An 11275-nucleotide genomic window follows, 5' to 3' on the forward strand; every position below is an offset into this window, starting at 1 on the left:
TGTCTGTGTATGTAGGGGGCTGAGCTGAGGTGATGGCTCAGTTGGTAAAATGCTTGCCTTTCTACCATGAGGACCTGAGAGCCCGTGAAAAGCTGGGCATGGTTCCCTGTACCTGTAACCCCAGCTCTCCTGTTGTGATGGACACAGAGACAAGAGCCTTTCCTTAAGCTTTAAGGCCAGCAATCCTGGCCTATACAGCAGAAAAAAACAACAATAAGACCCTTCCTCAAACAAAGCGGAGGAGGAGACCAGCACCTTAGGTTGTTCCCCGACTTCCAAATGCATACTGTAGCCCATGGCTGCCCACACTCACTCGCATAACACACACACATAAAGATATAAAGACTGGCTGGGCATGAAGACCCACCCACTCCTTTAATCCTAGCACCCAGGAGGCAAGAGGGCAGGCAGATCTCCGAGTTCAAGGCCGGCCTGGTCTACAGAGTGAGTCCCAGGACAGCCAGGGCTACACAGAGAGACCCTTTCTTGAAAAAGACAAAAAAAAAAAAAAAGAATAAAAGATATAAATATTGAAAATACATAATTAGGGCTAGAAGCGTAATTTAGTGACATCGTGCTTGTTTAGCATGTAAAAAGCCCTGGGTTTAATCCCCAGCTCTGAAGGTGCGTGTGTTTAAGCATGTATGTGTGTTTCTTTTTGTGGAACTGGGGGGTTGGACACAGAGCTTTAGGGAATCACTCTACTACTGACCTATAGCCTCTGCTTCTTTTTACTTTTTTTTTGAGACATCTCACCAAGTTGCCCAGGTTAGCCTTGAACTCACTCTGATTTGCCATCCTCCCGTCTCAACCTCCTGAGTAGCTGGGATTATAGGCTTGTGCCATAAGGTCTGACTTTACATATAGATTTTAATGCAGTGCCTTCAAAGTTATTTCTCAGATCGGAGAAGCGAGGCTTTGAATATACCAACCAGTCTTCAAAAGGAACGAAAATCTGGCATAGTCTACAATTGAGTGAACCTTGGAAACAGAATTCTGTGGGAAAAGCCAGTCCTGAAAGGACAAACACTGTTTGATCCCATTTCTATGAGGTATCTAGGATAGATCAACAGAGGGACAGAAAGTAGAATAAAGGTTAGCGGGTCTCGGGAGAGGACTGAGAACTCTTATGTCCTGAGCACAGCGTCTGCTGTCTGCTGCCAAGCTTCTGGAAATGGAGACAATGCTTGCACAAGGCCAGTTACTTCATGCTGCTGGGTCAGACATTTAAAGTGGCCACATCAGAAAATTTTAGGATGTGCGGATTTTAGCACAATTTTTTTTTTTTTTTTTTTGAGACGAGGTCTCACTGTGTAGCCCTCCCTGATCTGGAATTTGATATATAGACCAGGCTAGCCTAGAACTCATAGAGATTCATTTGCCTCTGCCTCCTGAATGCTGGGATTAAAAGCTATACCGCTTGGCCCTTAGAATCACTCAGCTGACCACAGCTTGACATTACCTTTTATTCTCTGTGTGTTTTTTAATTTTATTTTTATTTTTCAAGAACTATGGGAGGGTTGAACTGTACTGAATGCAGTGCCCATAGAGGCCAGAAGAGGGCATCAGATCCTTGGAGCTGCAGTAACATGGATGCGAGCCCTTGTGAGCTGGCTGACGTGGGAGCTGGGCTTAGCCATCTCTCCACTGGTCTTATTTTGTTTTGTTTTTGAGGCAAGGCCTTATCTGGCTTATGTAGATCCTGATTCTCCATTCCCAAAGTACTCGGTTTATAGTTACCTGTTTAGTCACAAAAATGAGCTGTGGAAACAGCTCAGGACTTGAGTGTGTGCATTGCAGGTGTGAGAGCCTGGGCTCTATGCCCAGCACACAAAAGAAAGCTTCTTGGTCAGCTACTGTGGGAAATTTATTTTGGGGGGTGAAATAAATGTCCTTTATACCAGGCGCGGTAGCGCACACCTGTTAGGTGTAACCCCAGAGGCAGAGGCAAGCCGATCTCTGTGAGTTTGAGGCCAGCCCTGGTTTACAAAGGGAGTCCAGGACAGCCAAGGTTACGCAGAGAAACTGTCTTGAAAAACAAACAAAAAATGAACTTTGCTATACTAGAAAGTAACTTTAAAACTACCCCTCACGCCCCCTAGTGCAAATCAAGTCACTTAGATAATGCCTGCACAGATGTGGCTGTCTTAGCCCCAGCACCGACCCAGCTCCGAGGGAGTTCAGCTTTGGGCAGACAGACAGACAGACAGACGGACAGCCTCCCGTCCCTCCCACCCTGTCCCTGGCTTCACTCACTTCACTATGCGCTTGGCCCTGTAGCAGTGCAGGTCGTAGGAAAGCGAGTATGTGTCATAGAGGGTCGCCTTCACGTTCAGGCAGCCGATGAAGTCCTGAGGGTTCAGCTTGTACAGGTCGAAGGTGACCCGGGCCACGTCGATCTTCTTAGCCGGCTTCTGGGAAAGGGACAGCTGGGGTCTCTTCTTGCGCTGCAAGACAAAAAAAAAAAAAAAAAAAAAAAAAAAAACATGTTAGCTCCCTTCCAGGACCCCTCTCAAGCTCTCCACACGCACCCCTGCCCAGGGAGGCCGTCACCTGTTCTGATAGCGACTTCCACTTCTGCCCCTTCTGCAGGACCATGAACACGGTATCTCTCGCTAGGGCTTGGAAGTATTCTTCCGTCTCCACGATCGTGCCGTCTTCCTCCAGCACCAGGGAGAAGGGCTTGTCTTTAAGTCTCAGGATGTCCTGGGCCTGGAAAAGAAGGTTGGAGACATTTCTGCCGTCCCTCAGGAGCCGTTCATCAAAGCATCCATCCCTTCAATGGACTGCTACTGTGCGAGCCCCACCCAAGGACTGTGTCCTAGGACCAAGAAACAGTGTAGTCTAATAAAACAGAACGGGAGTCCCGTGTGTGGTTTTGTTCAGTGAGATATAAGTTACAGACCATCAGCTTCACTTTTTGAGGGGCAGGGGTGGTGGTTGAATCTAAGTCCTCACAAACACTGGGCAAACTCTGAATAGTATCTTTGAACTATATTCCCAGCTTCATTGTACTTTTAGTTTGGAGATAGAGTCTTACTAACTTGCTTAGGTGGCCTGGAGCTCACCACACAGCATGTGTCAATTTCTCCTTTCTGTTTAGATCTTCCTGCCTCAGCCTCCCAAGTAACCGGGCCAGTTAAGACTACCCAGCCGCGGCTGGCTTAGAACTTGCTATGTAGACGAGGCCGGCCTCAAACTCTTAGAGATACACCTGCCTCTGTCTCCCAAGTGCTGGGATTAAAGGCATTCGTCACCATTACCTGGCCAGTATTTAAATTTTTATTTTTAGTTGTGTGTATGTGGGTGGGTTTGGGCATCCATATTGGATGCCCTGGAGCTAGAGTTACCAGTGACTGTGGGATGCCCGGTGTGGGTGCTGGAAACTGAACCTGGGTCCCTTACCTGAGCAGGGCATGCCCTTGACTGCTGAGTAGTGACGTGTCCATCCCCAAACTGCACTATTTAAAAGAATACAGTTCAGTCAAGTATGATGGATGGTATACACCTATAATTCCAATACTCAGAAGGCAGAGACAGGGGGATTTCGGTGAGCTTGAGGCTAGCTGGTCTGTACAGAAAGATGGAGGCCAGCCAGGACTGCATAGCAAGACCCTGTCTCCAGAAAAAAAAAGTGGGGGGGAGGTGGGGAAGACAGAAAAAAAGTTTCCAATTCAATGTTGATTTGAAGACTGTATCTCTTGACTGGGTCTGGGGTAACTTGAACACTAACAGTCTGTTACTATTGTTTTATTCCATTAAAATAGGAATACCTAAATCTCTTTTGTATAAATAAAGGTAAATTTAAAGTATGGGCAGAATTATGTTTGCTTGGCATAGAATACATCTTAGATAACAGTTAACACTAGAAAAAATAAAAATCAAGGTTAAAAAAATAGTTAACAGACTGAGAAAAATAAAAACAGTTACACAGAGAAGCCCAACTGTTCCTCCCTACTCCAACCATCAAATTAAATGAAAGAAGAGAAATAAAAAAATGTTATATTTGTTTGTAAGCATAACTCTCTTATCTTCTTTCTTTCTGTGTTTGTTCGTGGTTGAGATTTGTTTCATATTAATTTTTTAAAAATCACCTCTCTCTCTCTCTCTCTCTCTCTCTCTCTCTCTCTCTGTGTGTGTGTGTGTGTGTTTGTTTGTTTAAGCCTGGCTGGGCAGAAACTCCTTATGCAGACCAGGCTGACCTCAAACTCACAGTTCTCCTGCTTCTCCACGCACCACCATACTCAGCCTCGGTTTTAGTTTCTTTTGAGTCCTTTTCTTTATATAGCTCAGAGTATGGCGGAACACATTTGTGTAGCCCAGGCTGGCCTCAAACTTGAGATACTCCTATCCAAGTCTCCCAAATCCTGGACTCCCGGGCATGAGCCACTATGCCTGGCTCAGTTTGTCCAAGGTAAGAGGTCCTGGGGAAGGGAACGAAGAGCCTTTTCATCAAGAAAATACCATCCATCCACTGTTAGTGTGTAAGGTGCCAATGTCCTGCTCTCCCTCTGTCATTTGACCATGTCGCTTATCCATCACACACACAGCTCTCCCGACAGGTTACACCCTTCAGTGCTGACACCAGAAAGGAACCTTTCACCACTTAGGAAAACAAGACACACACACACACACACACACACACACAGAGAGAGAGAGAGAGAGAGAGAGAGAGAGAGAGAGAGAGAGAGAGAATGAGAGAAGCAACTGGCAGGGTCAACTCTCAGCCAAGGCCTGGAGAGAGCCCCTGCAGGGCTGGGTTCAGGCCGACCCCTTACCTTGCTCAGGAGGTCCTCAAGGCTGTAGGCTATGATGCCTTTGCGAACCTTCCGATCTGCCGTGCTGACGCGGCAGGGCTTTGCCCTGGGGGCCTCCCGGCTGGGCTTAGACACCAGCCGTTGGGTCACCACTGCAGTGCTCACTGCCACATGCCTGGGGACATCAGTTTGAACATCAGAGGACCTGCCTGCTACCACCAGGTCTGCCCACTCCTGCCTGCCGAGCTCACACCTTACCCTTCCTTCCAACCAGTCATAGCCACTCAAATCCCATCAGAGGACGTGTCTCCAATTCGGATGGGCAGGAAATTCAGCTGGGATCGTGCTTAAAGCAGACTCACTTCAGTGGCTCTGAGTGGAGCCTAAGGGACTGTTTGCCTAGCAAGTCCCCAAGCCACATCAGTGTGGCTGCTTCTTGGACCAGCCACATTCCCCTGTGGACTACTCTACTCTTGTGGCCTTGTTAACCTTGCTCTTCCTCTCTCTCTCTCTCTCTCTCTCTCTCTCTCTCTCTCTCTCGCTTCTTCTTCTTCTCGCTCCTTCTTTTCTCTCTCCCTCCTTCTCGCTTCTTCTTCTCTCTCCTTCTCGCTCCTTCTCTGTCTGTCTGTCTGTCTGTCTGTCTCTCTCTCCCTCTCTCTGTCTCTCTCTCTTTTTTATAATTCCTAACAGAGTGAAATGGGGGAGGGGAGGGCAGCCGGTTAGAGTATTTTTGGACTCTGAGGTACAACAGGGTAGAAAGATAAGAGTAGAGAGAACATGAGTCTGGGATTTTTCCCAGACTCAAAGTTTGTCTCTGCTACAGATCTGCTAGTTGACAGAATACTCAACTTGTGACTCAGTTTCCCCATCTACTGCCTTGGTGTAATAGCCTCCGCTTCCCGGAGTAGGTGTGAGGCAACTGGGAGGTCAGGAGTTCAGAGCCCAGCCCTCTCTACGCCAGATGCAATGGGAACTATGACGGGGGCAGAAAGTGAAGGGGGACTTGTCTAGACTGCAAGCTCTTGGGTGCTACTGTGGGCATCCTGAATCAGTTCTGTGGGAGCTTGTTGTAGGATTTTGTTTGCTTGCTTGCTTTAATGGATTCTTCACTTGCTCCAGAGGATCTTACTATGTGGCTCTGGTCGACCTGGAACTTGCTATGCAGACCAGACCGTCTCAAACTCACCAAGATCCACTCGCCTCTGCCCCCCAAGTGTCAGGATTCAAATGTGTGCCATCATAATCCCAGCACTCTGGGAGGCAGGGGCAGGTGGATCTTTGTAGTTTGAGGTCAGCCTGGTCTACAAGGTGAGTCCACGACAGCCAAGGGAACCCAGAGAAACCATGTCTTGAAATAAACCAAAATCCAAACCAAACCAACCAACCAAACAAAAAAAAAAAAAAAAAAAAAAAAAAAAAAAAAAAACCAAAGTATGTGCCACTATGCCTGGCCATATCTGTGCTTCAACTAGACCCCCACATGACTTTTTTTTTTTTTTTTTTTTAATGAAATAGGGTAGCCTACTGGCTGATCAGGAACTCACTGTGTCGACTATAGACCAAGCTGACCTAGAAGTCACAACGATCTGTCTGCATCTAACTCCTGAGTGCTGGGTTTAAAAGCATGTACCACTACAGCCTGCCCCTACATGGATTTTATACCCATTAAACTTTGAGAAGTTCTAAGGGATGGTTCCCCTGGCTCCCCCTTCCCTTCTATCCCTGGCTCCTCTCACCTGGACAGAGACTTGGGGTAGAGAAGGCTGAGAGACTTCATGGCATAGTCCATCCTTGTCAGTTGGATCGTGTTGGACCTGGAACAGAGAGGCAGAAACTTACCAAGTTATCTTGGGAAGGGAGGGGTCCCTCTCTTTCTTTGACCCAATGCATCCCAACCCCCACACAGCAGCCCTCTGCCCCGGTCTCTCATCCGACCATCCCTTTCCACAGCAACTACGACTGAGCCACAGCCTATCACCCCCATCTACTCCACAGCTGCTCCCTGTCCCGGCGCCACTCACTCCATGTTCCTCTGACCCAAGCTCTGGTCACACTGAGCAGAGAAAAGGACAAGTCAGGGCTGAGGAGGCCTTCACCGATTTGTTCCTGCCCCTGGGGGCAGAGTCCACTTTACGCTGGCAGGAGGTGAGTCACATACCACCTCGTGCTGTAGGAGACCTGAAAGTCACCTACAGTCCAGAAACTCCACAGGCAGCCAGGCCGTGGGGCCTGCTCTATCTACCCCATGGGTCCTTGAGCAATAGAACCCTCCTGGGGCTGAGCACCGGCCAGGAGAAGGAGAACTTTCTTGTTAAAGACAGTCTAGGTTTGTGCTCTCCAATACCACAGCTGCTACCCACCCTGAGCCTGTGGCAGCACGACTAACGGACGAAGGAGCTGCCTCCGCGCTTCTGTTGAGACTTATCTAATTTACATAACCACTGTGGCGTGTGACACAAGGTACCTGTGTTGGGCCTCACAGCTCTGTCTGGATAGTACTGGCCTCATATGCCTCTGTTTTTCCTCCTATATTGCTGTTCTCTGGTTCTTGTCTGCTGGGCTGCAAGCCCCTGCCCAGGGCAGTCTTTTCTACCCATGATGCTTGTCCCAAACTCAGAACTCACCCCAGCTTCCCTGCTGCTCCCTTAGGAAAGCCTTTTCTGAGGATCCACAGGATGACCCTCCATCCTGCCCTTCCCTGTCTATTTCTGCTGGAGCTCCTGAGTCCCTGCTGTCCCTCTTTTCAGCCCTTAGCACAAGGAGCGAGGCCAGCACAGGAAGTGGGCATGGGTCAGAACTGCCCCCTCAGTCAGGTAAAATCACTCTTCTCTGATAACTGGGGTTCTTTCCAGGTCGCCCTTACAGAGTGAGAGTCCCCTCACTCCCATTCAACACTACCCAAGCACCCTTGTCCCAGCCCTGTTCCTTCTCACCTCTCCCCCATGGCAAGCCCACCACACCTGCTCTCTAGTAGCCAAATACCCCAGCTCCTCACCTCCCCCTCACCTCCTAGCCTCCTGGCAATACTGCGTGGCCAGGCACAGCCCAGGCCTCCCTCCATTTTATTTCCGTCTCCTGTAAAGCCACTCCCCTGGCCCTCAGCCCCAGCTGGGGAAAAGAGCATAGGGACTGAGTTCGAAACCCTTCCCTAGGGATTTCAAGTCAGACAGACTTCCAGAAAGCCCTGAAAGGGGGAAGCAGGCATGTTTCGAAAGCGTTAGAAGAGGTGCTGCCCAAAGCTTGGTACCAGGCAAGAGGGCACAGAAAGCAACAGATGCGTGTTGTGGTCCTAGTCCCATCCCCTCACGGGCTCTTTGTGCTCACATGAGTGTCCTTTTGGGAACCCTGGTTTTCTCCTAAGCGTAAGGAGTAATATTCTTGTTGAAACCAGGTATGGTGGCTCAACACTTGGTAGACTGAGGCACGAGGAGGGACATGAGTTGGAATCCAGCTCGGCCTGTAGAGTCCGGCCCTGTTTCAAAAATGAAAGTGTACATAATGAAAACTTTGACAACTTAGGTGCTCAATGGATAGAAGTGATTGTTACTGATAATATGCTATATGTAATAAATAAAATGAAACCAGAGTTAGGACAAGGTGAAATATGTAAAATCAAAATAAAATATCTCGATAAGAGTGGTAGCTCATGCCTGTAATGCCTTTAATCCCAGCACTTGGGAAGCCAAGACAGGAAGACTGCTGTGAATGAAGCCAGCCTGGGCTTCAGGGAGTTCATAGACCAGCCTGGACAAGTAACAGCCTGGCAAGAAAAGGGGGTGGGAAATGACTAAAATTGGGTACAATGAAGTACAGGACTCAAGAGACAGAGGCAGGAAGGTCATCCCCAATTCAAGACAAGCCTGAGCTATAGAGTCTCAAAAAAGTTAAAAAGAGGATAAGATCTATAATCCACTGTCACAAACACTGTAACTAAGAAAAAGAAAAGTTAGGCCAGAAAGATTACCCAGTGAGTAAGGGCACTCAATGCCAAACCTGACAACCTGAATCTGATCCTCAGGACCCACGAGGTAGAGAGAGAGAACTGACTGCCATAGGTTGTGCTTACATGAACCAGTACACACATGTACATACACCAAATAAAAATATGTCTATATCAAAACCTCCATAAAAGGTTCACATTATTCTTGGGGTCAGAGAGATGTCTCCGCGGTCAAGAGCAAAGGCTACTACCTCAGAGGATCCAGTGTCTATTGCTAGCACCCATATGGCAGCTAACCCTTGTTCCAGGGGATCTGACACCTCTTCAGGCCTCCGTGGACACTGCATGCATGTGGTGCAAAGACTTACATGCGGGCAGAACACCATGAGCATAAAATACAAAATATCTTCAAAAACTCTGACCATCAGGGAGACCGAAAAGGACATATATTCAGCGCAGCCACACCAGGAAAACATGAGCTTGACCATGTTCTCAAGCCCTGTTTTTGGGGTGCAGATGGTAGCTCTAGAATTTCACTGGCGAAGAGCAAAAAGTGAGGCAACTGGAGATGGTAGGGCATGACTTTAATCCCAGGGCTTGGGGGGCAGAAGCAGGGGAGTCTCTGTGAGGGCAAGGCTAGCCTGAATGACACGGTGGATACCAAGCTAACCACAACTACAAAATAAGGCACTGTCTCAAACATTAAAACAAAAATGGGGACGACAAATACGCACAGCCAGGCAGTCTTGCTCAAACTGTTCTGACTGACCACTACTTCCAGTCTGGAGTGTGGGTCCTGCAGGAGCTAGGGAGAGCACTGCCTCTGAGGCTGGATGATCCTGGCTCTTGAGACAAGGTGAAGAGAACTGGCTCAAAGAGAGAGCGGGTCATAGGGGCCAAATTAGAGCAAAGATGGCGTCTTCCTTCAGGTTTAGGGAAACCACTGGGGACTTCTTGGCACTGCCATAGGACAAGGCAAAAGTTTATTGCTAGTAATCTGTAATGTTCCTGTAAGTCCCTTTTATATTTATTTATTTAGTTTTTAAAAAGATTATGTGTATGAGTATTTGGCCTCAAACTCATAGAGATCTGCCTGCCTCTGCCTCCTGAGTGCTGGGACTACAGGTGGGAGAGATAATGTCATCAGGGCATAAAGAGAGCTACCCAGGCTAGTTATCCCCTCACTTGGGAGGTGATGGAGGCAGGAGGATCAGGAGTTCAAAGTCATCTCATCTACACAGTAAGTGAGTTCGGGGCTAGCCTGGGTTACATGTAATATGTAGTGCAACAGATCTGAGATTGGAACACAGACAGCTCAACTTTTAGGCAGACAGCAAAGCCAGGGGACAGTCCAAGCCAAGCAGTTCCCCAAGGAAGTTCTAGGGAAAGGGTCAGGCCCTGCCCTTCCACAGTCACGCCCCAAACATTTATTAAACATTCCATGTGTACTTGGTGTCTCCTGATAGATAGGCCAGAGGATGACTCAAGGCAGCTGACACACTAAGTTTATCACAGTAGACAGGACAGGGGGTGGGGGGATGGGACACAATGGGACAATGGACAGGACACAGAAGACCAGACCTACCGCAGTGGACCTCCTGCCTGAGGCGATTCTTCAATTCTTCGCAGACTCTTAGGGTCTCGCCGATACTGATCTTTCAGTAAACACTCCTTGAATGTTTACACCCCGTCAAACACCTGAGACACAAGGACCCAGAGGGCTCAGCTCTGGTCTCTCCCTGTCTTTGGGATTCAAATTTGGGGGCAGGAAGCAACACCTGAATGGGGCTCTCAAGCCATGTACTGTGTGATTGTTTCTCAAGGCACCTTGGAATAGACCAACACTGTGTCTATGGCTCAAAACTGAAGGGGCAAAAACGGAATAGAAGCTTGAAAGGGGCCCTTAATCCCAGCACTTGGAAGGCAGAGGTAGGCAGACCTCTATGAGTTCAGGGTTAGCCTGGTCCACAGAGTGAGTTCCAGGACAGCCTAGAATCTACATAACAGACCCTGTACCTACATAACAAATATCCCTGTATTATGTATCTCTACAAAAAGAAAAGGAAAAAGAAAAGAAAGAGAAGGGAAGGGAAGGGAGAGAGAGAGAGAGAGAGAGAGAGAGAGAGAGAGAGAGAGAGAGAGAAGGGCTTGACAGGGGCTGGAGAGATGGCTCACAGAGCATGGTTGCTTCGCAGAGGACCTGGGTTTGGTTCCCAGAACCCACATAGTAGTTCACAACCATCTGTAATTCCAGTTCCAGTGGATATGATTCTCTCTTCTGGCCTCTTTGGCCACCAAGCACACACATGGTACATACATATGTGCAGGCAAAACACTCATAAAATAAATAAATCTTTTTGTTGTTGTTGTTTGTTTGTTTGAGACAGGGTTTCTCTGTGTAGCCATGGCTGTCCTGGACTTGCTCTGTAGACCAGGCTGGCCTCAAACTCACAGAGATCTGCATACCTCTGCCTCCCAACTAAGAATTCATTTTTAAAAACTTTTTATTGACTCTTTGTGAGTTTCATATCATGTACCCCAGTCCCGCTCATCTCCCCGTCTCTTCATATTTGCCCTT

At 48.2% G+C, this 11275-nt stretch overlaps 1 protein-coding gene across 3 annotated transcripts in view; it reads right to left on the reverse strand.

Annotated features, from left to right (window-relative positions):
* The window catches only part of Cidec (cell death inducing DFFA like effector c), an 11503-nt gene extending 3720 nt beyond the window's left edge, over window positions 1-7783 (reverse strand). The window contains exons 1-5 of one of the 3 annotated variants that reach the window (XM_021637643.2): window positions 7764-7783; window positions 6494-6571; window positions 4779-4932; window positions 2554-2712; window positions 2257-2447 (exon numbers count right to left, since the gene is read on the reverse strand). In XM_021637643.2, coding sequence (XP_021493318.1) covers window positions 2257-2447; window positions 2554-2712; window positions 4779-4932; window positions 6494-6546 — 557 coding nt within the window. In that variant the 5' untranslated portion in view covers window positions 6547-6571; window positions 7764-7783. Of the gene's footprint in view, window positions 1-2256; window positions 2448-2553; window positions 2713-4778; window positions 4933-6493; window positions 6572-6778; window positions 6867-7752 lie in introns of those variants that run through there. The other 2 variants (XM_060383932.1, XM_021637642.2) reach the window with 2 other exon arrangements.
* Window positions 7784-11275: the final 3492 nt, after the last annotated feature.

This window comes from Meriones unguiculatus, chromosome 5 (assembly GCF_030254825.1).
Source record: "Meriones unguiculatus strain TT.TT164.6M chromosome 5, Bangor_MerUng_6.1, whole genome shotgun sequence".
Lineage (NCBI taxonomy): Eukaryota > Metazoa > Chordata > Mammalia > Rodentia > Muridae > Meriones > Meriones unguiculatus.